Source organism: Rhinolophus hipposideros, assembly GCF_964194185.1.
Source record: "Rhinolophus hipposideros genome assembly, chromosome: 21".
NCBI classification, from domain to species: domain Eukaryota; kingdom Metazoa; phylum Chordata; class Mammalia; order Chiroptera; family Rhinolophidae; genus Rhinolophus; species Rhinolophus hipposideros.
In genome coordinates this window covers 39,835,863-39,863,679 of record NC_138067.1, presented here as the reverse complement: position 1 = coordinate 39,863,679, position 27,817 = coordinate 39,835,863, and the positions used below count along the sequence as shown (strand labels likewise).

The following is a 27,817-nucleotide window of genomic DNA, read 5'->3' as shown; positions in this document are numbered from 1 at the left end:
GCCTAAAGCCGGCCAGTCCTCAGTGGCTGCGAGCCGGCGTGTGTGTGTGTGTGTGTGTGTGTGTGTATGTGTGTGTGTGTGTGTGTGTGTGTATATGTGCGCGCGCGCGTGAGAGCAGGGAGGGGGCGGGCGCAGTGTCTCCATGGCGACGCGGCGGTGACGTCGCCGGCCGGGGGGCGTGGGCGTCCCGGCCCCGGAGTGCGATATTAACCCGGGAGGCGGCGGCGGGGAGGGGAGAGGCTCTGAGAGGCGAGGCCGGGTGAAGCGGCGAGGGCGGCCCGACGGGCGCGGGACGGGACGGGGCAGCGCGGGCGCCGGGACCTGCGGCCCGGAGTCGGGGCGCCTCGCCCCGGACCCCCAGCATGAAGACCCCGGCGGACACAGGTGGGGGCGGGGGCAGCACGTGTGGGGGAGACTTGTTGCCCCGGGAAACAAGGCGGAGAAACTTTGGGGGGGCTGAAGGGTTCCCGGGGAGCCCGAGTGATCCCCAGTTCCGGGGGACCCCCAAGCACTCGAGACCTGTTGCTTCTTACGGCGCGAGCGGGGGCTACTGCATGGGACCCCCAATTTATGGCTCCGGGCGGAGTGGTGTGGGTGCTACGGGTCCTGGTCCTCTCGGGTCTTGGTCCTCTCCCTGCCTGGACGCGGAAAGCTGGGCTCTCCCCCATTCCCGGGATCAGGGGTGGCCGGGTCCCTCCCCGCCGCTCTGTCACGTTGCACTCTGGGGGCCGGGACGTGTGCCGGGCGTGGGGGGGCCTGTCCATCGGGCCCGCTATCCCGGGTTCCGTGCTGCGCGATCCGGCCCGTGACCTTCACCGCGGCGGGTGCCCTGCACCGGCTTAGAGGGGGATACGGGATGGCCTCTAGGAGGAGAGCGTGAGTGGGGAGCCTGGGACTCGGGGTCCGGGCAACGCCGCCCCTCCCCCGCCCGTCTCCGCCGGCTCGTCTCTCCCCCGCCCGCGCGGAGTCGCAAAGTTCCAAAGCGCAGCCCGAACGTTCGAAAAAGGAACTTTTTGTTTCCGACCTTAGAACGCGCGGCTTTAAGGTGGCTCAGGAGAGACCTGGGTACTCTACTCCCGCGCCGCCGGGGGCTGGGGGTTGAGGAGGGTGGGGAAGGTGGGGGGAACGCGCAGGCTCCCCCCCTGACCCCCCTTCCTCACCCAGCTCTTCTCTTTCAACCGGCCGTCTTTTCCCTCCGCCCCCCTCTTCCCCGCCAAGTTGCTCCTCCTTAAGGGGCCAAGGTTCCCCTCCTCCGCTCGGTCGGCGGGCGGGGGGCAGCGGGATTAACCCCCCTCCCACTCGGACTTTCCCCCTTCCCCTCCCCCGCCGCCCCCGGGCTCGCGCGGGCTGGACTTTGCGCCCGGGCGTGCTGGGGGGAGGGGTCCCAGCCGCCCCCTGCCCGTCTACCCTGTCGGAATCCGGCCCGGGGCGGGGACGGGGGAGGGGGAAGGGGGCCGGGCGCCGCTGTTCAAACTTGTTTCCTTCCCCCGGCGGCGGCCGCTGCTCGGGCTCTACTGTGCGGGTGTGTGCCCCGACCGGCCCACCCACCCCGCCCCCCCCCGCTCGGCGGGTGGGGGCGGCTCTTAAAGGGCTCGGAGCGGGACTCGGGCGCTTGGGGATCCGGGCCGAGGAAGGGGGCTGGGGTAGGGGTGCGGAGTGCTGTAGGGTCAGTCACGTGCGACCCACATACTCTCCGGCTCCCACGGGCTCCAGAGCCGCTGGGCCTTGGGGGCAGCAGGAGCCTCCCCTCGCCGGAGGAGGGGGCCTAGGCGCCCAGACTACCCCGCCTCGTCTTCCCTCCCTGCTACGGGCCTTCGTCTGGTGGGACCGGCTGGGCCGCTCCCCCAACCCTGTCTTGGGGCCGAGCGGCGAGTGGGTTCCCCGACTGAGGGAAGAGACGGGGGCCTGGGATGGCCTCTATCGCTCCGTCAGTGAGTGGGTCTATCTGACTCCTGGCCCGCCGCTGTGCGCCCCTCCATCCGATCCTACATCCCGGCCTCTCCTCTGCCGCGGCTGTTTCCCACTTCCTGTTTTCTTCCCGGCTCTGGCGCCACCGAGGGCTGCCTGGAGTGGGGGAAGTGGTGGGGCCCCCCAGGAGGCCGGCTGTGCTCTTTCTCTACCACCACCCCTCCCTTCCAACCCCCATAATCCTTTAAAAAAAGTTTGGGCAGTCATGTGAACTTGGGGGCTGTCCAGGAGTTCTGCTCCCCCAGGTCTCCACAGTGTGTCAGGGAGAATCTCTACCCCACCACTGTGGGACCCAGGTGTGCCTTCTGGGACTCCGCCTTCCCAGCCCTTTCTGTCTACTGCCATCTCTCCACCCTGTCTCGCACTGTCCTGAACCCCTCTCAGTGTCAGCTGCTCTCTCCCTGCCTAACTGTCCCCCCCCCCCCCCCGCTCCAGAGGTCCTGCACCCCCAAGCTTTCTTGGTTCAGGCCCGGTAGTTCCCTGATTTAAGCACGTGGACTCAGACACAGGACACACTCACACACGCTCCCCTTGCCCGTGCCTGGCTCCTGGCTCCAAGGCCTGGGGAACAGAGCCCCATTGAGACACCCTGACGTCACCCCTCCTTCTTCCTTCTCCCCCCAAAGCCTGGAACAGGCCCTCATGTATGCCATGTCCGATGAGGAAAGCCGGTGTAGGGGTGGGCCTGGCAGTGGGATGGGTCCCTGCCAGGAACTGGAACCAAGGTCCTGGCCCTGGAGCAGGGTTGTCCAGGGAGGGGGCTTCCCATGGGGGCCTGGAACAACCCCCAACATGCAGCTTGGGGCCTTTCCAGAGCCCCCCACCTCCCTTCTGAGTTCCCTTTGTGTTGCATGTAGTCTCTCTCACTCCTCTTCTGCAAAGTTTATTTTTAGCCTCCTGCTCCCCCGCTCCCAGGACTGTCGCTGCACACACGTTGCCTGGTTACCGGGACAAGGAGGCTGGGGCGGGTGGGCTGGGAAGGGTGGCTTTAATTTGGGGGGGAGGGTGGAAGTCAGTACACCCTCCAACCCCAGACTGATGTCTCAGGGGCTTTGGGCCCCCCTCCTGGGGCTGAGAGCCAGATTGGAGTTTTAAGTGGGAGGAGCATGGAGCTGGTGCCCTGACAGGGCCAAGGGCTTTTTGGAGGGGGTCAGAGGATACATGGAGCTGGTGGTCTGGTCACTTGGGTTCCCAAGGGCCTCTGGGGCCTGGGTTTTCGAGCAGAGTGAGGACAAACGGGTGGACACCTGGTTTCCCGAGAAGGGCTATGGATGCTGGGATGCATGGAAGGCGTTGTTAGGGGCTGCCACTTCTGAATGGAGCTGGGGCTGTCAGTGCGGGCTGCAGGTCGGATCCCTGGAGCCCTGAGGGGCTGGTTGGAGGCGGGGATTTCTGAATGGGGCAGGGACTCATTGGGGAATGGCAGGCGAATGCTGGTCATCTCTGTCTACACACGGCCAGGGGTGGGGAGCTGGGTCTCTGTGTGGGAGAGATTCAGCTTTGGTTTTAAAGGGAGGTTATCCCTGTGGGAGCAGGAACTGCTGATCCCCGTGTCCCCAAGGGGAAAGATCCCCCGTTGGATTCCAGACTGGGGTGGAGTGTGGGGGAGGCTCAGCTTTGCCCCAGGCTTGGTTGGTACCTGTTAGAGCTGAGATGTGAGACAGGGCCAGGGGAGGGAGGCTGACCCAGGCAGCCCGACTGAGACTTGGGACCCCGCCCATCTGTAGCTGTCCACCTTGGCCTTCTCCCTCTAGTGGCACCAGGGCCCCTGCCCAGCCTCCCCCTCCTTCCCTTCCTCCACTTCCCTCCTCCCACCCCCTCCATTACCGGCTGCCTAGTGCTGAATTATTGATGGTCCCTGATTACCCGGGGGTTTGGGAAATGACAACAACCGCAGCCCCCCCATCTCCTCCCCCCCAGGCTGCCCACCCCCTCCAGGGACCAGCCAGCCCACCACCAACCTCTACCCAAGGTTAATGCTGGGGGCGGGTAGGCAGGTGGGCAGGGAAGAAGCTGAGGATGAGAAGGCAGAAGATGGAACAGGCTTCAGTGGTGCCTGTTCAATCTCAAGACCTGGTCTGGGGCCCTCCAGTCAGGTTGGGCCTGTGTGCCTGGGTCTGGGGAGGGCAGTGTAGCACAGAGGGTCCAGGCTTGGGGGGGCCAATCTCAGACAGTCTGGGTTTCACTCTCCAGGGAAGACAGAAGCCTCTGTGTGTGCAAGCGCTGACCTCATCGTCAACCAGCCACCCCACCCCTCCTGGTCCTTTTAAGAAAAAAAAAAAAATCCTCCTCTCGGGTCCTGGGGTGGGAGTAAGGGCTCTGGTAGGTCTTGGGAGGGAGACAGTATATGTTCCTAGGAGGGGACCAGAGTAGCTGGTGGGGTTCGGGGGTGGTACGACTGGTCCTGATTCAGAGTGGGGGGACATGGGGGGGCTTGCCTCAACCCGTCTAGCCACGTGTGCCCCTTCCTGCCCTTCCCCCACTGGCAGCCCTGCCCGCCGGCCTGGCTTGGTGCCTGGCCCCCTGGCACTGGCCCCGGGACCCGCCGCCGACGGTTTCCTGTTTCTCCCCGGTGTCGCTGGAGCAGGCTCCAGCTTCCCCTCCCCCCAGCTCCCATCTAGACCCCTCATACACAGACAGACACACACTGTCTCCCTCTCACCCAGGTCCTGACTTGGCTTAGGAGAGACACATTTTTCCCCTGCATTGAGGGTGGGGTAGGAGGTGGACCCTGGGAGGGGACCCAGAGCCCTGGACTAGGATCCCTGACCTGGGGCCACTCCCCTGCCTCTGTTCCCAGGGTTTGCCTTTCCGGATTGGGCCTACAAGCCGGAGTCGTCCCCTGGCTCAAGGCAGATCCAGCTGTGGCACTTTATCCTGGAGCTGTTGCGGAAGGAGGAGTATCAGGGGGTCATCGCCTGGCAGGGGGACTACGGGGAATTCGTCATCAAGGACCCCGACGAGGTGGCCCGGCTCTGGGGTGTCCGCAAGTGCAAGCCCCAGATGAATTACGACAAGCTGAGCAGGGCCCTGCGGTGAGGAGAGCAGAGCCACTGGGTAGATGTGGACAGCCCCCACCAATTGGGGAGCCCCTGGCCCCTGGAAATAAGTTTTGGGTTTGATTCCTGACTCTTCCAAATCGTACCTGTGTGACCTTGGGCAAATCCTAACCCTTCTCTGAGCCCATTTGTCAAACAGAGGTGTCCCGAGGAGAGAATAGTCATGGGTGTGGCCTCTAGGCTTTCTCCAGACCTGAGGGGAGAGCTGGTCCCCACCCTTTCATTGCCCTCGTGTGGCCCAGGTTTCTCGGTCGCCCTTCATGAGCAGCACCTAACGAGTGTCATGGTATGGGGTTTGGACTTGGATACCGTGTGACTAATCATCCGATGGTGTCTACACCTACAGCTATTATTACAACAAACGAATTCTGCACAAGACCAAGGGGAAACGGTTCACCTACAAGTTCAACTTCAACAAACTGGTGCTGGTTAATTACCCTTTCATCGATGTGGGGCTGGCTGGTGAGTATCAGGGTGGCAGGCATGGCCTCTGAGGGAGGAGAGGGTCTGTCTGTATGTCCGGACTAGGCCAGGGGCCTTGATACCACCCTCCCTCTCCTACCAGGCGGTGCAGTGCCCCAGAGTGCCCCTCCAGTGCCGTCGGGGGGCAGCCACTTCCGCTTCCCTCCCTCAACACCCTCCGAGGTGCTGTCTCCCACCGAGGACCCCCGCTCACCACCTGCCTGCTCTTCGTCCTCATCTTCCCTCTTCTCTGCTGTGGTGGCCCGACGCCTGGGCCGAGGCTCGGTTAGTGACTGTAGCGATGGCACTTCAGAGCTGGAGGAGCCACTGGGAGAGGACCCCCGGGCCCGACCGCCAGGCCCTCCAGAACTGGGTGCCTTTCGAGGACCCCCGCTGGCCCGCCTGCCCCACGATCCTGGCGTCTTCCGTGTCTACCCCCGGCCGCGGGGTGGCCCTGAGCCCCTCAGCCCCTTCCCTGTGTCACCCCTCGCTGGGCCTGGATCCCTGCTACCCCCTCAGCTCTCACCGGCTCTGCCCATGACGCCCACCCATCTGGCCTACACGCCCTCACCCACGCTGAGCCCAATGTACCCCAGTGGCGGCGGGGCCCCCAGTGGCTCAGGGGGAGGCTCCCACTTCTCCTTCAGCCCTGAGGACATGAAACGGTACCTGCAGGCCCACACCCAAAGCGTCTACAACTACCACCTCAGCCCCCGCGCCTTCCTGCACTACCCTGGGCTGGTGGTGCCCCAGCCCCAGCGCCCTGACAAGTGCCCGCTGCCACCCATGGCACCTGAGACCCCACCGGTCCCCTCCTCGTCCTCGTCCTCCTCCTCCTCCTCTTCTTCCCCGTTCAAGTTTAAGCTCCAGCCGCCCCCGCTGGGACGCCGGCAGCGGGCAGCTGGGGAGAAGGCTCCGGCGGGTGCTGACAAGAGCGGTGGCATTGGCATTTGCAGCGGAGGTGGCGCAGGCGGGCTGGCTGAGGGGGCAGGGGCACTGGTCCCACCACCGCCGCCACAGATCAAGGTGGAGCCTATCTCAGAAGGCGAGTCAGAGGAGGTGGAGGTGACTGACATCAGTGATGAGGATGAGGAAGATGGGGAGGTGTTCAAGACGCCTCGAGCCCCTCCTGCGCCCCCCAAACCCGAGCCCGGCGAGGCACCTGGGGCCGCGCAGTGCATGCCCCTCAAGCTTCGCTTTAAACGGCGCTGGAGTGAAGACTGTCGCTTGGAGGGGGGTGGGGGCCCTGCTGGGGGCCTGGAGGATGAGGGTGAGGACAAAAAGGTGCGTGGGGAGGGGCCCGGGGAGGCCGGGGGACCCCTCACCCCGAGGCGGGTGAGCTCTGACCTCCAGCATGCCACAGCCCAGCTCTCTCTGGAGCATCGAGATTCCTGAGGGTTGTGGGCAGGGGACCCTGTTTCCCCACCCCCTGTGCTTCTTTTGCTGCCTTAACTCCCCCATGCCCTGGAGGTGAGGGCAGCTCTAGTCTCTTCCCTGCCTCCTCCTCTCCCCTCCCCACGTTTTGTATAAAACTTAACTTTTTTTTTTAATGGTGAAGGGTGGGTGGGTGCCCAGGGCTGGGGGCTGTCCCTGTCTCTGTGGGTTTCTAAGCTCTGGGCAAAGTGGTGGTGGGGGGGCGGGAGGGGATTGTTAAGGGGGCCACCTCCACTCTGGGGAATTTATATTTGAACTGAGGCTTTGGCCTCGAAGCCCAGGAACTTTTTTATTACAATCGCTTAGGAAGTAAAGCCTTGTCTCCCTCCCTATTCTCTGCCTCCTGTACCTCTCCCTGTCCACCTCCAGCCATCCTCAGCCCCAATCCAGCCTTCCCTGCCCCTCCAGGGGCCATGAGTGCCTGGGTTTCTCATCCCACAGGGTTGCAACAGGGGAGGGAGGGACATTTTATGATGAACCAAAAATTCTGTGTTGGGGGGTGGGGGGTAGAGGAGGGTGAGGGGTGCCACCCATAGGCCACAAATCTCTACAAGTGCCTGCTATCCCTCTCCTACTCCCCACCCCAGCACCGGTCCAACCCCTTCACCCCCAGCTGCTCCTAGGACCAGCCCATAGGTAGGCAGGGGTGGGAAGGGGGTACCCTGAATCCAAACTGGAAGACCCTCTGCCTCTTGGCTGGGGCCCCTGGGGTGGGGTCTGTGGTTAAGCCTTATTCTGTACTGGGGACTGAGGGTGGGGGGCGGAGGGAAGTTGGGGGCTGCTGGAGAATGTATTCAAAACAATAAAACTTTGGACCTTTGGGTGGAATGATTTGTCTCATCAAAGGACCACAGCCTGTGTTGCATTCTGAAGGGGGGGGGGGCCTGGACTGACTCCCCAGTGAATCTATGGCCAGAGGGCCTACCTCAATCTGAATGTGTGGTTTCAGGGAAGTGACCTCCTGAAGGGGGGTGGGGGTGGGAGATACATACCTCAAGGGCCCAATGATTAAGGTCTCAGGCATACTCTGGTCATCATCTGATTGCTTCCCTATCCCATGAGGCTGCTTGTCCTTGGAAGCATTTAGACTCCACCTATTGCCTGAAATGACTTTTCCCTCTGGCTCTGAATTCCTACCCATGTCCCCAGGCTCTGGTGAAGGCTTGGAGCTCCTTTTGCACTACCTCTAGTGTCCTCTCACATGTCACTCTCCTTAGAGCACTTAGTCTGGGAGTCCTTTGGGGACAGGCCTGCAGTCTCTTGGAATGTACACCTTGCAAGGGACCTTGGTGATCTTCCTGTGGAACCATGGGAACATCCTCCACCAGCGAGTTGAGACGGGGGCTAGCTTAATCAAAGTTGCTGTTGATTGACCTACTGTATACCAAGTACCTAGTTAGGAGCTGCAGTCCTTTATCTCCAACATCAGCAGGGCAAGTGACTCAGTTAATGACTTGTCCAAGGTCCTAAGCCCAGCCAGGACTAAATGAAGTCTGTTCTTTCAACTCCTGAGTTTTCCTCCTAAAGCTAGGATGGTTGGGTCTAGACCAGGGTCTCAAAATCATAGGATCTGAGAGGTGAGCTCATCAAGCTAGAAGCTGAGGTTCGGGAGCTCGAATCAGGGATCGAGTCAGGAGGAATCCAGGCTGGAAGTGCTGTTCCAGACAGCCCAACCACTACCGTGCATGTGAGGTGCCTGAGGCCCAGAGGCGGGAAGGAGTTTCCCTGAGGCCACACAGCTGCTAAGAGACTGGGACTTGAAGGCTCGGGGCCTGTTGGACTGGCTTCACTGTGAAACCCCACCCTGTGCAGCTCTGAGGGGGAAGGAACTGGTAACTCCTACTCACTCGCTTCATCCTCATTTCATGCCAGCCAAGGATGGCTGGTCCCAGATTATGTTGGCAGTGAAGAGAGGATCCAGGGCTGGGGTATTAGCAGGAAACCGAGGCTCCCATGGCGGCCTGCGGGCAACTGCTCCCTCTCCTGGGTGATGTAAGTCACTCCCTGGGGTGGGGGCCAGTGGGCTATTTCTGGAAGTTGGGATGAGGCATGTCTCCTGGCAACATAGATGCAGCTGAATTGGTGGTGGTGGTGTGATGGAGAAGGGGATGTCATCGCTGGGGGGAGGGGGAGGACCCTGACTAGTAGTCTCATCTTCTGATTTCAGTACCTTCAAAGCACCTCTAACCAGGTCTAACATGGGTTCCAAAGTGCTCAGCTCTAGAACTGCTCAGGTCAGACCAGGTCCTGTCAGACTGGTTGCCCCCAATTCTGGCTGAGTGGGATGTTAGAAGTGGCATCTGGTCTGGAAAACTCCAGCAGCATCTCTAACCTTTAATGATCCACCTAAATCTGTTCGCAATTTCTGCAAGACCACACCCTTGCTCCTTACCACAGCCTCCAGGATCTGATTCCAAGTAGAAATCCCTTTATAGGTCCACGACACTTCAATTAATTCACCCCATCAGAGGTCCTTTTATCTATAACGCCCGAGCACTCACACTGACCCCCAAAGCTCCTTCCTGATGCTTCTCAACCATCCCTTACCCCTTCAGGGACCTCAGAGATCCCCTCATTCACCAGTAGTTTTTCAGTCTCCCAGAGACCTTTTAAAAACACCCCAAATCCCCTGTGACTTCTCCCCCGGTCCCCAGTAAGAAGCCTTCACTTCTCCACGGTACCTCTGAGTACCTCCAGACACCCAAAAGCTCCTCAAAGACACAACCCGCCCTGGCACCCCTCAACAAAAGTTCTCAAGCCCTATAAATATCCTGGTAAGATTCCCTCCAACTGTCGCCTTCATACTCCCACTGATCCCAATACCCTCCTGGCGGTTGCCTACGCGCGGCCCACTGCGCATGTCCCACGGGTCCAGGCGGTTAAGTAACCGCCACTGTCCTGCCCTTCTCGGCTGTCCTTCTGGGCCTTCTTGGTCCAGGGTAGGATTGACTTCTCAGGGCTTCGGGTCTTGACTCAGATTTTTGCTTTCTGACTCCGAGCTGCCGTCAGAGGGCAGCAGGTACCGTTTGGCTGGGAAACTACAACTCCCAGATACACCCGCTCCGTGCTGTGTGTGATGCAACCGCATTCATTGAGGGAACAGAAGTGTGTCCGCGCTTTGCCTCTGGTTAATGTAGTTTGAAAAGCCTTTAACGCTGCCGTCTGTCCCGGCCCCGGGGGTGGGGGTGGTGTCTGTGTCCATTGGGAATTGTAGTCAGGACCAGACAAAGTGGACGAGACTTTCTTTAGACTTCTGAAGGGTCAGGACAGTTAGCACCAACACGGGCTCGGATTAGAGTGATGTCCAGAGACTCCATTTCCCATCATTCCAGGAGGCAGGAGGGGATGAGGTGATTTCATTCTAGTTCCAAGTATTTCCGGGACACACACACACACACACACACACACGCACACGCACACGCACACGCACACTCACACGAACTGTTTCCCAGCTCCCTTTGGTGCTCCTGTCCTTCCGGGCATTAAATCGATAAATGGGGCGACATAAAGCGTGCACAAAACCTAACGCTACTCTTAGCACCCAACTTTCTCTTTTGGATCCTCCAGGATCCTGTAATTTAGGAAATAGAAAGACGCAAAGAGCTAAATGGGGGTTCAAGACAAATTGTATTTTCGTTTTTTAACGCTCGGCTCAGCCTCTTGGTGCAAACCACAAAACTAGAAAAAGCAAGATTGTGTCCTAAGACTATTGTTCTGAGAAACCGTAGGTAACTGTTTCCTAAGTCGTTTGCAGGCGTGTTTTCCTTCCTGTTTCGTGGAAACTTAGGAGTGTTTGGACTCCACTTTCCAGAAGCTCCTAATCGACTTAGGCTCTTTCTTGGGACCTGGAGATGGGGAAGGAGGCGTTGAAACATTCTTCAGTCTCCACAGGGGACTGCCGACTTTCACCTTTCGCTCAGGCTTTCCCGAAGGTACCCACCAATTGGACTCCACTTCCCCGCCAGCGTAGGCAGTCTAGTCTCAAAGTGTCAGGATCCGGTCTGGACTATTCCCCAGCATGCTTCGGGCTCATAGTAGATCCCCCCTCCTCAGTCAATGGGGTGACTGCCTCGAACTCCATTTCCCAGAAGACACAAGGGCTCGCTGTAGCCACTGCTCTGAAGCCGTGGTGTTGACTACATTTCCCGGCAGGAACTGCGGCCTAGCGTACGAGGGAGGAGGAGCGCTATATCTACTCCATTTCCCAGCCTATCTCCCGAACTGCAGTATCCACTTGGGGACGTAGGGAATCACATGGGACTCCATTTCCCGGAGTGCTTTGGGAGTCGCTTTACACCTGCAATGCGGTGAGGGCGTGGCGACGACTCCATTTCCCGGCTTGCCTCACTGTCCGAGATCTGCTGGTCTGAGATCTGCAGGTCCTCCTGCGCCGACTCCATTTCCCAAAGTACACCTGGTGCTGGAGGACATACACAGCTAATAGATTTAGTGACCGACTGGACTCCGTTTCCCGGCGTGCATGAGGTCGCTCACCGAGTGGCTGCGACTACATTTCTGAGGTACACTGAACGGTGAGAGGCTCACCGTTGCCGCATTGGAGTAAGTGTGCGACTCTGACTTGGCCTCCCAAAGTGCTTCTGGGTCCGCCGTGGGCACAGTGGATCGATTTATTGCCTGGGACCCTATTTCTCCACGGGCGGCACGACCCATCATCTCCGCTGTCTACTCTGAAGCCTTTGCGGACTCCACTTCCCGGCGTGCCGCGCGGCTCTCTCTGGGCCGAGGGCGGTGACGGAGGCGCGGAGGGCAGGCGGACTGCATCTCCCGGTGTGCCCCGCGGCGGGCGCTGGGCCGGAGCCGGAGCCCGAGCGGCGCGGCCTGGAAGAGGCCGGAGGCCGGGGAAGGCGGCGGCAGCAGCGGCAGCTCGGGCAGCCCGAGCCCCGCGGCCTGGGCCTGCGCTCGGTGCCATGAGCGGCGGCGCGCCTTCAGGGGGTGGCCCTGGGGGCTCGGGCCGGGCGCGGACCAGCTCGTTCGCGGAGCCAGGAGGCGGCGGCGGCGGCGGCGGCGGCGGCCCCGGGGGCTCGGCCTCCGGCCCGGGCGGCAGCAGCGGCGGGAAGGCGTCAGTCGGAGCCATGGGTGGGGGCGTGGGGGCCTCAAGCTCCGGGGGTGGCCCCAGCGGCAGTGGCGGAGGAGGCAGCGGCGGCCCCAGCGCGGGCAACAGCTTCCCGCCGCCGGGAGTGAAGCTGGGCCGTGAGTACTAGGGGCGCCCGTGGTGGGTGGAGATGAGGGTTCCTGAAGCCCCTCAATCGTAGATCAGCTCCTTTTATGTGCCCAGATAGGAGCTCGAGGTCATTGTGCCTCCCCAAACTGGGATCTGAGCTCTGCCCCTCCCCAAGAAGGATTTGGGGGGTTACCATCACTTGCAGTTTAAGATTAGAATTAGTTACCCTAGAAAAACCAGGGGTCACAGGTTCCTGTTATTCCAGGACCGAGGTCTTGGGTCCTTGAGGCTTCAAAACAGGGATCTGACGTTGCCGTCCATTAGAGAACAGCATCAGGGGTCATCGTCACTTACGAAAGAGGCGCAAGGGTTATTGTTCCCGAAAACACCACCACCCGAAAAGGGGCTCTGAATTTGCTCCCCTTCAAAGGATGGGATTTGGAGTGAATGTTGTTTAGAAGCAGGCATTTGGAGTTATTGTGTCCCCAAAGATCAGGGCCAGGGCTTTCCACACCTGATACCTAGGTCATCTTCCCTTTTAAAACACAAAGCTTGGTATCATTATCTGTTCAAAATATGTAGAACTGTTTCCCCAATGGTGGAAATTAATGGTTGCTGCTTTTTAGAAATAAGGACAGACTGGGAGTCAGTATCCCCATCAGACCAAGTCACGGTCCCTGTTCGTAAAACATAACTTGGTGGGTCTCCTTTCACAAACATGGAATGAGGGCCGGGGAGGGTGACAATTCCCCATAGAATATGGATCTGGTTATACCCCTTTCGTTATTCTGAGGTGTGTCATTGGCTCTGGAAAAAGACTTAACGTAGAATCATCTCTGACAAAAGAAGGTGTCAACTGGTCCCTCAACATGGATTTGATTCATCAATGACCCCTTTTCTTTGGGGAACCTTTCCTCACTTTCCCAAAGAAAAGGGGTCCCTGTCCCCAAAGAATGCTACCAAAGTTTGCTGCCATTCAGAAACCAGAACTGGGAATTACAGCTTTTCTCTGAAGGACGGAAGCTGGGCTAGCCCCCTGGTCATAGAGATCAGGTTCACCAGTCTCACAATTTGGTGCTTGTCCATTAGGGTCCACCCACATGCTGGAAGGGGTCTGGGGCTCTGGGCTGTACAGGTGAGGTCAGGTCAATGCCTTCTCTAATCCCAAAGTTTTTGGGTAAGGGCTAACTGTCCCCAAAAAGTGAGAGTCAGGGCACTAGCACGCTCATGCCAGGAGGAGTCATTCATTCCTGTCACCAAAAACCACTGGTGAAGTTACCAGCTCCACCAGGGAGTGTGTAAAGGTCACTCTGCCCTGAGCTGTGAGGAAGGTTAGTGCTTTTCTAAAGTAGAGGTACCTCAGGGTTACCAGTTGAGTGGAAGAGGTTAGGTCAAGGCTTTCCCCAGTCAGGAGGGCCCAGAGGGCAGTAAACTTCAGAGTGGATTGGGAGTGTCAGTGTCTCCTTAGGCCAAAAGGACCCAGTGGTTTGCTGCTTACTAGAAATGGAGATGAAGGGTCTGCAAGAGGTTTAGATGTCAGTATCCTCTTATATGGGAGAGGGAAAAGGGAAAAGGGACAGAGAGGCCCCAGAAAGCTTCCTGTAGTGATTCCCCTCCCTCCCACAGCCCCAGGAGGGGGTGGTGGCAAGAGGGGAAAGGTCAGTGGGTTTTGTGTCCCCTTTGTTCCCCAGGTGACAGCGGCAAGGTGACCACAGTGGTAGCCACTCTAGGCCAAGGCCCGGATCGCTCCCAGGAGGTGGCTTACACAGACATCAAAGTGATTGGCAATGGCTCATTTGGGGTCGTGTACCAGGCACGGCTGGCAGAGACCAGGGAACTGGTAGCCATCAAGAAGGTTCTTCAAGACAAGAGGTTTAAGGTAGCTTGGGGGGCATGGTGCGGGTGAGGACATGGAGGTTTGACTGGGCATGACTGGTGAGAGAGCCCCAGAGGCTGGCCTTAGGGTTCTATAGGGGATCTTAGCATGGGCCAGAGGAGAAGGGAGAGAAGAGAGTGAGTTGTGTGGAAGATGGGACTATAGATTCCAGCAGAGCCCAGAGCTGACATTTATTGAACTTTTGCTCTTTGTAAGTGCTTCGCAGGCGAGTTTTTGTTTAATTTACATAAAGGTTCTCTGAAGGTAGATACTATTGTTATTCCCATTTCAAGTAAGTAGAAACTGGAAACTGAGACTCAGATAAAGAGAATTGCCAGAGGTCAAGACTAGCATCTGATTCCCAAGCCCTCAGCCTTTACTAAGTTAAGCTTCTGCTTAGAGGGGAAAGGAAACTGGTGGAGCTGATTAAGTGTGTTAGCAAAGGTCTTACTGTGCCGCAGATAAGTAGGGGGTGGGATCCAGGCTGCGCAGCAGCGCTCCCCAAACCACGTGCCGTGGTGTGGGGCTGTGTCCCCCTGAGGAGGGGGTGGCCTTTCTCATCCCCTGTGAGCGAGTGGAAGCTCAGGGAATGAGAAGGAGATGGAGGAGTGGAAATTGAGGGATAATTGGTGTTTGAAGGACGGCATTTTGGAGCCTAGGCTAGTCCGGACGTAGGAGAACTGAGCCTAGGCCGGGGAGCCAGGTCAGGCCCTGGGTCTTGGCAGTGAGGCCTCTCGGCAGGAGGAGCTCCAGGGTGTCCATCAGTGTTGGATTAGTGTTGAGTCCCAGAAGTCAGAGAGATCCAAGGGCGGGAAGTTCTGGGGCTCCAGAGGGGAACAGAATAGGGAAGAATGCCAAGACCACCAGCCTTCTGGGAAGAGGCTGAGGCTGGATCCCCTTTGGGAAGATGGGAATTAGAAGCCTGGAATCTGGGACTCAGGATCCAAGCCAGGGTTCAAGGGCCCAGATGCCTCCAAGGGAAGCAATAGGGAAGAGTGGGGACCGGCATGAACTGCATGGCCACTGCTCGTCTGTTGTTGCTTTTGCTGTGCAGGGAGGCCTGCCTAATGTGGCCACATCGCCTGGGTTTTCAGGAGAAGCCTCAAAGCTGGATTTATATGTGAAGTTACTTGATTTTCAAATGTCAGCAATAAATCAAACATTTTAAAAGAGTGGGCTGAAGAAAGCATATCTTTTGTGTGAGGGGGATGCGTTGGGGGTGAGGAATTAGGGGCTTCCCCAGGGGCGCCTTGGAGCTGGGACACAGGGAGTAGCTGCTTGGCTCTGTTGGCAGGAATACGGGAGGAGGGCTCTGGTAAAGAGTGCTAGGGATGGGAGGCAGAGCAAGCTGGTGGTTTTCTGAGGCTCTCCCTTTGTCCCCAAGAACCGAGAGCTGCAGATTATGCGGAAGCTGGACCACTGCAATATCGTGAGGCTGAGATACTTTTTCTACTCCAGTGGGGAGAAGGTGAGACTTCGGGGGTTGGTGGAAGCCTCCATCTTCACTCCACCCGTTTTTCTGCCTGCCTTTCTCATGACTGCCAATCCTTCCCCCATTCCGCACAAACTTGACCTCCCTCCTTCCTCACACCTCTCATTTGCTCTCTGCAGAAAGACGAGCTTTACCTAAACCTGGTGCTGGAATACGTGCCCGAGACAGTGTACCGGGTGGCCCGCCATTTCACCAAGGCCAAGTTGACCATCCCTATCATCTATGTCAAGGTGGGCAGGCAGGCAGGCTGCTGGGCCCTGGCCCACAAAGCCAGGGGCTTCGGGCCCTCCTGCCTCTGGGGGTTTCCTCGTTCTCCAAGTGTACATAGGTCTCTGGAGGCCACAGGTCCCCTGTCCCCATACTTCTAGAGATGGAGCTTGCCAAATGCAGGGCCTGACTGAATCAGGGAGGCAGGCTGACCGGGCTGGGGAGGCAGCAAGGTACCTGCTCGGGTCCATACTGGGAGCCCAGTGGCACCAGGAGTGTTGGCTCAGAATTAGGGGGTGGTGACCAAGAATACAGAGAGGGAGACGCTGAGGTGACAGCCTGGTAGAGGGGTCAGAAGGAGGCAGGGCTGGAGGAAGGTTAGTTTAGTGTCCACAGAGCCAGGAAAGCATGGATCTTCATCCGTCGTCTGTGCAGTTCATTCCCCAGTGCCTGGCGCTGAGCCCTGGCTGTTTCCGTCCCTCAGCAGGTGTTTGAATGAATGAATGAGGGAATGAATGAATGAGCAAGCAAGCGAGCTTAGGGATGACGTGGCGAACAGAGGCTGGGGGTCCTGGGGACCCACGAGGCTCTGCCAGTGGTTAGTGCTGTGCGACTGCAGCTCCCGGGAGGGGAGTTCCCTGGTTTGCTGACTGTCCTGTGGCGGCCTGTGTGTCAGGCCCAGCAATGAGCAATTCCAGAGGCCCAGCTGGTTAAAACCCAGGCCGTGCTCCTGAAGACTCTCAGTTTAACGGGAGACAAGTGTCATGACAGAGAATTAGAAAAATATACTGGTAGCTGCCATACTAGAGTGAGCACAGGGAATTCTGGAAACAATTCTTGCCCCAGCTGTGCTTGCTTTGGGGCAGGAAGGATGAAGGAAGGCTTCCAGGAGGAGACCAGGAATAGGCGAGGACATGGCATCTCTGGCCCAGGGCCGCAGGAGCCAAGGAGGAGGGGGCCCAGGAAGCAGGCCTGAGCAGTTACTTGCCAAGCACTGGTCTGGCCCCTGGGGGATGTGGCAGTGATGAAAACTCAAAGATGCTTGCTCCCTGGGTGCTTACGTTCTTGTCAGTGGGAGGGCAGACTGCTGCTCGCCAGTGGTTTGGCCGGTGGTTTGACCAGTGCACGAAGGAGGCTGAGCCGTCCAGCCAGTGGCTTTGGTTAGTGGGGAGCAGACTCCTTAGCCTGCTTTCAAACAAGGCCTTCCTGATGTCTCTGTCTTACTTATTAGGCTTCTGCTGAGGTGTAGGATCGAAGCACAGTTCTCAAAGTGGGGAGCAGCACCCGCACTGGGGGCTTGTTAGAACAGCCCCTTCCTGAACTTACCGAATCAGAAACTCGGGTGCAGCCCGTTTTAGCGAGGCCTCTGAGGGACTCTGTCGCACACTAAAGTTTGAGAACCAAGGGGCGGCAGGACAGTTTTCAAGTCTGGGGGACAGGGCCTGGAAGGACTGTGAGTCGAGGGTGGAGCAGTGGCGTGCTTTGGGAGAGCGGGGCTGGAATTCTGCTGTCCCCTGCCTATCCCAGGTGTACATGTACCAGCTTTTCCGGAGCTTGGCATACATCCACTCCCAGGGCGTGTGTCACCGCGACATCAAGCCTCAGAACCTGCTGGTGGACCCCGATACCGCTATCCTCAAGCTCTGCGATTTTGGCAGGTGGGCCTGACCCCGGGGTGCGCTGGGTGGCTGAAGGGGTAAGGTGGACCGTGACCCTTGCCTTGTGTTTCCTCCTGCCCACCTCTTCCCACAGTGCAAAGCAGCTGGTCCGGGGAGAGCCCAACGTCTCCTACATTTGTTCTCGCTACTACCGGGCCCCAGAGCTGATCTTTGGAGCCACTGATTACACCTCGTCCATCGGTCAGACTTTTGGGAGGGTGGGGGTAGGGACGGCTGTCATGGCAGTTTACAGTTCTGTTGCCTCTACTGGGCTTGGTGATAAAAGCTTACCGTCTGTTCTTTCACGCAGTCCTCAAACGTAGGAGGGCTGTGTCGTTACATGCTTCTTTCCAGGTGAGCAGGCTCAGGCTTAGAGCGGTGAGGACGCCTGCCCGTAGTCTCACCACTGGGACTCGGCAGGTTCGCCTTTGAAAGCTGTCCTGACTCCAGAGTCCATACTGGCTCTGGAACCTCCGATCAGTCTTCTCTTCTCATCCCAAGAGAGGGGCTGAGGGTGACCTGGGGGAGTCTGAGGTGCCCCTTTGCCACCGTGAGGGTGTGACCTTCTCAGAGCCTGTGTCCCTCCCTGTTGGTGGGGATGACAGTGCCACATTCCAGGCATGAAGAGGGCGTGATGGGCTTGGAGAACATTCATCGGCAGTGTGAGGTGATCCTTAGGTGGGAACTTGTGGTGTGGCAGGTCAAGGTGCAGACCAGACAGGGGCGAGAGTGTCAGGCTCCAGCAGTTCCTGCGGGCTAGGGAGTGAGCAGGCGCCCAGCACTTCCGACTCTGTCTTTCTGAGGTCCAGAGAACACAGCTGCCCGTTCTCGGCCTGTTGGGCTGTCCTCCAAGGCTGGAGGCAGAGAAAGGATTTACTGGGGTCACCGAGCAGAGGGAGACAGTGAGGGGCGGAAACATACCTGGACAGGAGACTGCAGTGCAGTCAGGCAGAGCTGAAGGTTCGCAGTCGGGCTCCAGGGTGCCCAAACTGTGTGCGTCCTCTCTGAGCCAAGAAAATGGGGCTCCTGGCCCCTTTCAGGATGACCGTGAGGGACAGAAGTGTTTGTAAGGGGAGGGCATGGTAGCCCTGACTCTTCCCCATTCCCCTTTAGATGTGTGGTCAGCTGGCTGCGTGTTGGCCGAGCTTCTCCTGGGCCAGCCCATCTTCCCCGGGGACAGTGGGGTGGACCAGCTGGTGGAGATCATCAAGGTGAGGGCAGGCTGGGTGGGCGGGCCGGGGCTCCGGGACAGGGCCCTTGGCTTAGGCTCCTCTCTTGCCCTACAGGTGCTGGGAACACCAACCCGGGAGCAGATCCGAGAGATGAACCCCAACTACACGGAGTTCAAGTTTCCCCAGATTAAAGCTCACCCCTGGACAAAGGTGGGGCATGGCTAGGGGCTCAGGCAGCATGGCTGACATTCCCACTGGAGGCCAACTGGTCTGCGGACCTGGCTATGGAGTCATGGCTTCGGAACGGGCTAATAACTTTCATGATTTCAGTTTATGGAATTTCCTGTCCTCCAAAAGTTGAGAACACACAGTAGTCTAGAGTCTGGTTTTTCTGATGGGGAAGCAGGCTCACAGCAGGGCCCATACAGCCATAGGACCTGATGGGCTGCTCACGTGATAAAAACTGAGCTCCTCTTCAATGGCTGTGCCTCAGTTTCCTCATTTGGGAAGTGGGTTTGTGGGAGGTGGGCAGTCACATTTGATGCCGGCACTGCAGCAGTGGAGTGGAGTATGCCAGTCGCTGGGGTGTCTCACCCTCATGACTTGTGCCCCTCTTCCCCCCAAGGTGTTCAAATCCCGAACACCGCCCGAGGCCATCGCACTCTGCTCTAGCCTGTTGGAGTACACACCGTCCTCAAGGCTCTCCCCACTGGAAGCCTGTGCCCACAGCTTCTTTGATGAACTGCGATGTCACGGAACCCAGCTCCCCAACAACCGCTCGCTTCCCCCCCTCTTCAATTTCAGTCCTGGCGGTGAGGACACGGCCTGGGATCTGGGGAGCCGGAGGGGCAGCCAAAGATGGTGGAAAAGAGCTTAGTGTCGAAGACGGGAGTGGGGAGCTGAGGGTGGGTGACAGGGAAGGCCTGGGGCGCAGGAGAGACTGCCCTGATTGGGGAGGCCCCTGCTTCACCCACACTCTTGATTTCCTGTGCGAGGCTCTTTATAGTGTTTCATTTAAAGCGTTCAGTGGCTACATGTATGTGTCCACGCATACTTGGCCTTACCAAGAGGTAGATCCCTGTTCAGTGCCCCTTTCTAATCCCAACTGGGTCTCCAGGCGTCCTGCTCTGCCCCCTGACTGGGCATGTCCATTCCTATCTCTAGAACTCTCCATCCAGCCATCTCTCAACGCCATTCTCATCCCTCCTCACTTGAGGCCCCCGGGGGGCACAGCCACCCTCACCCCAGCCTCACAAGGTAAGTTTGGGGTAAAGCAACATTTCTCAGCCTGGGCGGTGGGCTTGTTCTCACAGCCCCCGAGTTTCCTGCAGGTACGTGGGAATGGCTGACGGTTTGATGGTGTCGAAAGCATTTTGTACAACATGTGAATGACCACCTGTGTCGGGTATCCCTGCCTATACGTATTTGTGTTGAGATGCTAACTGGAAAACCAAAGACATGTTTGGCCTGCACAAACAAAACAAACAGTTGAATTTATTGCTTATATTTAAAAATTGGGGCCATTTCATGTACAAATCCAGATTTCCTGTTTCTCTTGGGGAAAGAAAATCAGATGGGGCAGCAGTGGGCCTGCCTTTCCTCAGGGCTGAGTTCCAGCTGCCCCCTTTGATGTGGGGCCTGGCTCTGGTGAGTCACTCAGTGACTAACATGGCCCTGTGGCATTTGAGTTTGCAACCCTGGACCTAAAGTGACAGTTGTCAGTTTCTAATGTAGCATCCCACAATGACTTCCTGTTCTTGGGGGCTGGGCGGGAGGAGGTGGGTCTGAACGGCAAAGGCTAACTGTATGCTCCTTCCTCCCCCTCAGCTTTAAATGAGAATCAGACCAGCTCAGAATGGCAGCCAACCGATGCCACAGCTCCCCTCACTAACTCTTCCTGAGGGCCCCGCCAACTACCCTTCCATCTGGGAGCCCCGAGTGGGGCTGGGAAGGGGGGGCCATAGCCCATCAAACTCCTGCCCTGGCTGGGCCCCTAGACTAGAGGGCAGAGGTAAATGAGTCCCTGTACCCCTCTTGGCCCTCCCTCACCAGCCTCACCCCTATGGTGGGCTTTTTAAGAGGATTTTAACTGGTTGTGGGGAGGGAAGAGAAGGAAGGATGGATGGGGTTGGGGGGCATGAGGACCTCTTACCCCCTGGCCCCCGCCCCTCTCCCCATGCCTCCACCTCCTCCAACCCCCCGCCCCTCCTGTGTCCCTTGTAAATAGAACCAGACCAGCCCTTCTCCTCTTCCCTTTCCTGGCCCCCTGGTGTAAATAGATTGTTATAATTTTTTTCTTAAAGAAAATGTCGATTCGCACCATCCAACCTGGCCTTTCCCCCTCCTACAGCTGTGTCCCCCTCCGACAGCTGTGTTCCCTTACTATCCTCTGCCCTAGGTCTCCTTCCTCCTCTCCTCACCCTGGAGGGCTAGGGGGCGGAGTGGGGGGGGGCTCCTGATGTCTTAGTTTCCACAGTAAGGTTTGCCTGTGTACAGACCTCCGTTCAATAAATTATTGGCATGAAAACCTGTTCCCGTCTGGCTGTCTATTTCTGGAGGTGAGGGAGGTGCCTGGTGGGCTGCATCTCAGGCAGGGGACAGGGTAGAGTGAACCCAGGCTGGGCCATCGGGAGCCTGAGTCCGGGTGCTGGCTCAGGTGCCCACCCCTCCTGTGGGCGGTGAGCTCGTTTGGCGTATCCATGGCAGAGGCCTAGGAGGAGCCTGCCCCCTCGACCTCGCTGGAACCATTTGCTTCCATCCAGGGAGGCATTTTCACCCGCTAGGTGACATGTGAGAACTGGGGACCTGAGAGGTCGTGGCCACAGAGCCTAAGTGGCACAATCAGGATGCGAACAAAGGGCTCTCCCTGTCTTAGCCTGTGCTGGCTGCCGCTTCAGGGCCCAGAGGACACAAAACCAGCCCGGTGTAGACTTAGGGGGCACGCGTGGGGGCAGATCCCCAAGCCCTCGTTTCCATGTCTCAAACGGATGTTGGGAAGGTTGGTGCAGAGAGCCTGGCTCTTACCCTCACTTAGAAACAGGCTGGAGCCAGATGGTGGGGCCACGGGCAGAGGGATACCAGCAGGGGGCGAGGGCAGAGGCCCCAGAAGTAGAAAGGGGACTCTTGGGGGGAGCAACTGATGTGCTCCATGGGTGAAGAAAGTGAGAGTAGTTTCACATACATTCCCGAGGGAGTTCCAGGTCTGTTCTGTGGCATCTGGGCTTTTGTCTGCTCAGGCCAGCCCCGAGGGCACTTGCCTCCTGCCCAGAGCAAACCTGGGCCCCCCCGCTCGACACCACGCAAGTAGCACCTTGTTCATGAGATGAACACATACAGCAGGCGGTCCTGAGGGCAGGAGGGCTGGTCTGGGCGAGGGGCAGACCTCGGGCTCCTACCCCGGCGCTTACGCCCAGTCGGCCACGCGGTCACCCAGGTGTCCCTCCCCCTCCCACTGCCACAGCCTCGGCCCAGCTCTGGCCCATCGTCTCCCTCCGGGACCATCTCCGGCCTCCCCCACCCCACCCACCCTGACCCGAGGGACCCCTAACTCCTAGTTATGACCCTCATCTCTTTACACTGCCCCAACTTCGTAACTGGGCTTCCACGGCCTTCCCAGGCCGGGCCTGCCTCCCAGACAACTCAGCGCTGCCCCATTGTGCCTCACCTGCCAGAGCACCAGGGTCTGCAGAGGCCTGGGAGGCGCCTGCCCCACAGACCTGCCGTAACCCTCTTCCGTCTAGAGGGAAGAACTGGCACCCCAGGGAAACTGAAGAGGCTGTGGATCCCTTCCTGCTCCCAAGACCTTTGATCTTTTGAGGGCCCCCTCAACCCCCAACTGCTCTGCTCTGTGACACCAGCTCACCTTTCCTCCCGTTACAAAGAATCCTCTGAGCCCCCAGCCCCTGCATGGGTTTCAGGCTGTAATCACTCAGCAGCACTGGACGTGGGCTGAAAGGACCGCCTCCGTGCAAACCTCAGTGCCCTCGCTGCCTAGCTGTGGGAACTTGGGCAAGTCTCTGCCCATTCTCTCATCTGTATAACAGGGATAACCCCGAGATCAGCTCCCAGGCTTGTTTGGATCATAATACATGTCTAGTAGTAACTGCGGTGCCTGCCACGGCTAGGCAGTCAAATGTTCGCTGTTGTAGTTGTGAATAACTGGACGGCCTCCAAGTAGACCAAGAACTCAGCCTCCTTGCAGTGCTGTCTGCCTGGAATGTTCTCTTCCGCTAGCAGAGCCCTACCTCTTCTAGGAAGTCTCCCACCACGGAGCTCTGTTCCCTGCTCTGGGACCCACTGTCCTGCCCATCCCCACTGTGGCACATCCCCAAGGAACCTGTCTGTCCCCCCAGGGGCAGGGCAGAGGCCGGACTCCTCTCTCAGGCCCAGCAGTGCCCAGCTCATGGGAAAGAGGCCTTAGGACACCCAGGCTGACAATCAGTGAGACACACTCAGAGAGCAAGGCCCTCTGTACTTGTGCGTGTTCCTGCTACTCCACCGCGGGCCCCCTGGGCAGGTCCCGTGTCTGGCTCATTCCTGGGGCTCAGCGTCACCCAGTCTGCAGCCGAGCACCTGGGCACTTACAGCTTTCCTCTCACATTGTCAAAAGTGAGATGAAGGGAGCCCAGAGCAGTCAAGTGTCTTCCTCCACTAGGCAGAGCCGAGTCCAGGGAAGGCTAGGGCAGGGGGGACAAGCAGAGGACCTGAAGAGGTATGTGACAGTGCCCAGCACAGACCTGGCAAGTGGCCGGGCCTCAGGAAAGGTTCCCTGAGCTTGCTGGGTAGCAGGGTGATGCAAACAGCCTTGGCAAACCTGCTTTGCAATGTAGTGGGGTTACCTGGGCCAGATCTTGTCTCAGAGCTTCGGTTTCCCCTCAGGCAGAGAAAAGTGACAAGAGAAACCTGGCAGGCTGTGGAGGACTCAGCGGGCAAGGCCAGGGGGCATCCCGGTACCCGGTGGGCACCAGAGCGGCTTGCCAGGGTGCAGTCCCATTTCTCCCTACAGGTGACCACACTTCCTGCTGCAACCAAACTCTTTTATTGCTGCTCTTAGCTGTGTCACATGAAGGCCGTGTCCAACTGCAACAGCCCGCTGGCTTCACTGGCCCCCAGCGCTGCCTGGCACAGCTGCAGCGTGTCCTCCAGGGCCAGTGGCTGGGACGTCTCGATGATGGCGATGGTCTCCCCAAGCTCGGTGCACATGATAGTCTGCTGAGGCTCCGGGGGCGGGGGCGGGGGCGGGGCGGGAGGCGGTGAGCGGGGCTGCAGTGGCGCCGCGCGAGCTCGGGCATGGACCCGCTGATGCAGTCGCAGGCCAGCCATGGCGCGGAACCAGCGGCCGCACGTCCCGCAGTAGTAGGGGCTCTTGTTGTAGAGGCCGGTGATGGGCAGGCGGGGCGCGCGGGCGAAGGCCACCGGCCGCAGGTGCAGCCTCCGGTGCTGCTGCAGGTTGGAGCTCTGCGTGAAGCGCTTGCCGCAGTCCAGGCACTGGTAGGGACGCACGCCCGTGTGGGTCAGCTGGTGGCGGCTGAGGTTGGCCAGGGAAGCAAAGGTCTTGCCACAGGAGTGGCACTGGAAGGGCCTCTCACCCGTGTGCGTCCGCAAGTGGTTGTGCACGTGGACCAGCTTCTTGAAGCCCTTGCCACAAACCCCGCAGCAGTGTCGCCGCTCGGGGGGTCCATGCACTGTGCGTCGGTGCCGCGAGAGGCGCGAGGTGGAGGAGAAGGACTTGGAGCACTGTGGGCAGGGCAGCTGCGTGGGCGGGGCGGGCGGCGGCGGCGGCGGCGGGGGCTCGCTGGGTGCCGGGGGGGCCGCTGCTGTGGTGGGGGGCGCCCCGCTCTTGCCTGCGTGGGTACGCCGGTGGTAGAGGAACTTGGTCATGTTGCTGAATGTCTTGCCGCAGCGGCAGCGATGCAGTGGGTTGCTGGTGTGGGCCCGCCGGTGCGCCACCAGCGTGAGTTCCGTGCTGAAGCCGCGACCACAGTCCACGCAGAGGTAGCGGGCTTCGCCGCGGTGCAGCCGCAGATGCTGCTCCAGCGAGGCTGCTTTTTTGAAGACCTTGAAGCAGGTTGGACATTCGTGGGTGCCACCGACGTGTGCCCGCCCGTGAGCCAGCAGCCGGTTTGCCGAGCTGAAGCCGCGCTGGCACTGGCTGCAGCGGAAAGGGTGGGTGCTCGACGCGGAGGCGCGGGAGGCCAACCGGTGTCTCCGGCGCGGCCCCGCCGAGGCCCAGTGCTGGGGACAGTCCCCACAGCCCTGGGCCCAGCCCGCTGTGGCCTTGCCGCCTCCCACAGTATCGCCAGCAAGCTCTGCAGGCCCTGCGGCCTCCTCTTCCTCCTCCGTCTCTTCATCCTCTTCTTCACCCTCCTCACACCCCTCCTCCTCCTCCAGCCCGTTGCGCTCCTCTTTCTCTAGGGAGTCAAAGTGGGTGCCTTGATGCTCCAAGAACTCCTCAGGGGTGGCACAGAGGGTGCAGCACTCAGGACACTCGTAGGGCTCCATCTGGACTTCCGGTGGAGCAGGGGGTGGAGGGGGCGGTGTTGGCGGAGGCAGAGGGGGTGGCACTGGTGGGTCGGCAGCTGCAGTAGAAAGGTGCTGGGCCTTTCGATGAGCTACCCACAGCTCAGGTGAGGGGAACAGCTCCTGGCAGTCCCCACACTGGTACTGGATCTGGCTTGCAGACTCCCGGAGGTGGGCGTCCTGGTGGGCCAGGAGCTCGCTGCGGGAGAGGATGAGCTGGCTGCACTCACCACACTGGAAGGGCCCATCCGCGGCACTTGGCACTAGCGCTGGCTCCAGGCCAGCCTCCGGGGTGGTGAGCGCCTCCTCCTCGGTGACAGTGGGCACGTGCTGCTCCTGGTGTGAGATGACTTCCTCCAGTGTGTTATAGAGGCTGCCACACTCAGAGCACATGAACTGGTGGTGCTGGAAGAAGAGGGATGAGGCAAGGGCCTCCCCAGCCTTCATCTCAGTCACCTCTGTTGACATCTCCATCATCTCCCCAAACACCGGTACAGACATCTCCATTGCCCCTGGGGACATCTGTGTGGCCATTTCGGCCATCTCAGCCACCTCAGCCACCACCTCTGCCATGGTGGGGAAGGCAGCGCCTGGAGAAAGAAGGGAGCTGGTGAGACGCCAGGAATCCAAGAGAGGGAGGGTGTCTCAGGAGTTTCCTTGCCATCCTGTCACTCACCGGCCTCTATCAGACAGCGAGTCTGGATCCAGTTTATGTCTCAGTCTTCAAGGAACCTGGGACTCTGAAGCTGACACATGCCCCAAGGTGGCCAGGCATCTGCAGGAGAGAGACAACCCTCCTCAGTCTGGCCTCTCATACTGCCCTCCTTACCCAGAGGGCCAGTCACACCCTTTCCGAGGACACACGTATTTTGGAGCCTCTTGTCCTTTGCCTGCAGTTCCCTCTCTGTGCAGCACCTTTCCTCCTTCTGCACGGAGACGCAGAGGTGCAGTGATTGAGAGCTCAGGCCCTGGAACCGGACTGCCCTTGGCCTGAATCTGAGCTCCATCACTTACTTCCTTTTTCTGAGACGGGTTTCTCACTTGTGAAATGGGGCAAAAAGTAGTACTGACCACAAAGTCCCTGGCACTTGACGTTAGACAGTAGCACTTGTAGTTATGCAGAAATGCTTTGGGACCCTACGTCTTTGATGCTGCTATTCCTTCTGCCAAGGAAGTTCTCTCCTCTTTTTGTCGAGCTAACTCCTCCCCAGCATTTTCTTTGTGAAACCTTTTCTGACAACATGTCTACATTCTGAGGCTAGTGGCCACTCCCTTCTCCTTGGAGTTCCTATGGTATCCTGTACCACCTCTATCACAGCCGTTATCGTGAACTTGGGATGAAGTCTCTGTGCTCCTCACTGAGCTTGTCGTCAGGACAGATTCGTCGTAGGGGCTGCTGTCACCAACAAAACCACTGACCAGTGTCAGGGATTTTAACTTGTGAACTTTTCTCTATGTGCCCCATCGGCCCTTCTAGATGTGTGGGCTCAACCCAACCTAGGACTCTTCACATAGCAGGGACTCAAGGTCCTTTCGGCAAATGACTACCTCCCTCACAGGCCTGTGAGCTAATTTTCCAAATTCAGTCTCTACCTTCTCTATCTCTTCTTCAAGTCATCTGCTAGTGCCAGAAGGCAGGTGGAGTTCAGTTTACAGCCTGACCCACAAAAGTTGCTCATATCAAACTCCCAGAGGTCAGGGATTTTAGTCTGTTTGTCTCTGATATATTTCTAGTGCCAAGAAGAATGCTTAGCACACAGTAGGCACTGAATAGATATGTAGGGAATGGATAATGCTCCCTCAGGAAGTGAGTCCCTGGGAGTTTAAATGTCCCTGTGCTCATTCCACTTCTCCCAGCAGACCAACTCTCCTATTTGATCATGAACTCCCACAGTAACAACCCAGCACAGGGCCGTGCTTTCAGTTGGTGCCCAATAAATGCTCCTTGAGTAAACGATTCACTTAAAAGCCCAGGAGCTAGACTTTCCTTAACTCCTTCACTAATTTTTGAGTTGCCAGGGCCCTGCACACAATAGCCATTCAATAAAGGATCTTCCTGGAAGGAGTGAACCAGGTGCCTGAGAGTTCAATGCTTCCTTGTTTACAGCCCCACTGCAAACAGGGCATTCCTCTAGGACGCAGGCCAATGTGTGCTGTAAGGCTTACACAAAGTAGGCACTCGGTAAATGTCCCTCTAGGTGTCCCGACAGACCTAACATTTGAACTTTCCTCGTTTACATTACCCCCTTACCAATCTTGGATTGTGAACTTTTGGGGGCTAGGAATGGGGGCTTTCTATACAGCAGATCAGTAAGTCCTTCCAGGAAAGACCCCACCAGGGGCCTGGAAGTTCAACTTTCCAGCTATACAGCGCCACATCCCTTTTCTCTGGCCGGACATATCAACTCCACAACCTAAGAGCTCCCTGCAAGGAGTGGGGGGCCGGCGAGCTCAAGCGTAGGGTCCTGCACACCGCGGGAGCTCAACCAATGCTCCAGGGCATTTGGGAAGAAGCGCTCTCCTTCCACTCCGCGCCGCTCCCGCCCTAGCGCAGGCCCCAGTCCTCTTCAACCCCCGGTGTCCCCTTCGTTCTCCCTCCACCCTCTCCGTACGCCCAGCGCTGCCTTCCCGCGGCGCCCTCACCAGTCTCTCACGTCTCCTGCAGCCCCCGTCGCTCTTGACACAGACCCTCCGCTCCTGGCGTGCGGGACCCCTCACTATCCACACCTCCCATTGGGCGGCGCCCTTACTGGTGGCGACCAATCGGAGCCGGCAGCGTAGGGCCCGC

General features: G+C 58.7%; 3 protein-coding genes across 4 annotated transcripts; 2 read left to right on the top strand and 1 right to left on the bottom strand.

The window, feature by feature from the left end:
• The first annotated feature begins 232 nt into the window (after positions 1 to 232).
• On the top strand, positions 233 to 7,749 carry ERF (ETS2 repressor factor). The gene is made up of 4 exons (XM_081030462.1): positions 233 to 384; positions 4,769 to 5,003; positions 5,374 to 5,489; positions 5,593 to 7,749. Exons 1-4 carry the CDS (start codon positions 363 to 365, stop codon positions 6,882 to 6,884), a joined length of 1,665 nt encoding a protein of 554 aa, XP_080886588.1. The 5' UTR covers positions 233 to 362; the 3' UTR covers positions 6,885 to 7,749.
• A 3,959-nt stretch (positions 7,750 to 11,708) lies between these two features.
• GSK3A (glycogen synthase kinase 3 alpha) lies at positions 11,709 to 21,041 on the top strand. The gene is made up of 11 exons (XM_081033121.1): positions 11,709 to 12,134; positions 13,797 to 13,984; positions 15,366 to 15,449; positions 15,593 to 15,703; positions 17,208 to 17,338; positions 17,433 to 17,539; positions 18,452 to 18,549; positions 18,625 to 18,720; positions 19,136 to 19,322; positions 19,675 to 19,767; positions 20,338 to 21,041. Exons 1-11 carry the CDS (start codon positions 11,852 to 11,854, stop codon positions 20,409 to 20,411), a joined length of 1,452 nt encoding a protein of 483 aa, XP_080889247.1. The 5' UTR covers positions 11,709 to 11,851; the 3' UTR covers positions 20,412 to 21,041.
• On the bottom strand, positions 19,975 to 27,768 carry ZNF526 (zinc finger protein 526). 2 transcript variants are annotated; one of them, XR_013992246.1, is made up of 4 exons: positions 27,673 to 27,768; positions 25,706 to 25,804; positions 22,097 to 25,619; positions 19,975 to 21,726 (listed from the first exon to the last, which is right to left on the bottom strand). XR_013992246.1 is itself a non-coding variant. In XM_081033120.1 (2 exons), the coding sequence occupies exon 2, from the start codon at positions 25,600 to 25,602 to the stop codon at positions 23,569 to 23,571; it is 2,034 nt and encodes a 677-aa protein (XP_080889246.1). In that variant the 5' UTR covers positions 25,603 to 25,804; positions 27,673 to 27,748; the 3' UTR covers positions 23,421 to 23,568. The 2 variants fall into 2 exon arrangements, 1 of the variants encoding a protein (XP_080889246.1); XM_081033120.1 differs by lacking the exon at positions 19,975 to 21,726 and having other exon boundaries at positions 23,421 to 25,804; positions 27,673 to 27,748.
• Between the last annotated feature and the right edge of the window lie 49 nt (positions 27,769 to 27,817).

Excerpts from the sequence above, each read along its gene's own strand:
- ERF (XM_081030462.1), top strand. The coding sequence starts at position 363 with ATGAAGACCCCGGCGGACACAG. Across the intron at positions 385-4,768 it reads GAAGACCCCGGCGGACACAG|GGTTTGCCTTTCCGGATTGG; the intron begins GTGGGGGCGGGG and ends CTCTGTTCCCAG. Across the intron at positions 5,490-5,592 it reads CATCGATGTGGGGCTGGCTG|GCGGTGCAGTGCCCCAGAGT; the intron begins GTGAGTATCAGG and ends CTCTCCTACCAG.
- GSK3A (XM_081033121.1), top strand. The coding sequence starts at position 11,852 with ATGAGCGGCGGCGCGCCTTCAGGGGGTGGCCCTGGGGGCTCGGGCCGG. Across the intron at positions 15,450-15,592 it reads TCTACTCCAGTGGGGAGAAG|AAAGACGAGCTTTACCTAAA; the intron begins GTGAGACTTCGG and ends TGCTCTCTGCAG. Across the intron at positions 17,339-17,432 it reads AAGCTCTGCGATTTTGGCAG|TGCAAAGCAGCTGGTCCGGG; the intron begins GTGGGCCTGACC and ends CTCTTCCCACAG.
- ZNF526 (XM_081033120.1), bottom strand. The coding sequence starts at position 25,602 with ATGGCAGAGGTGGTGGCTGAGGTGGCTGAGATGGCCGAAATGGCCACA.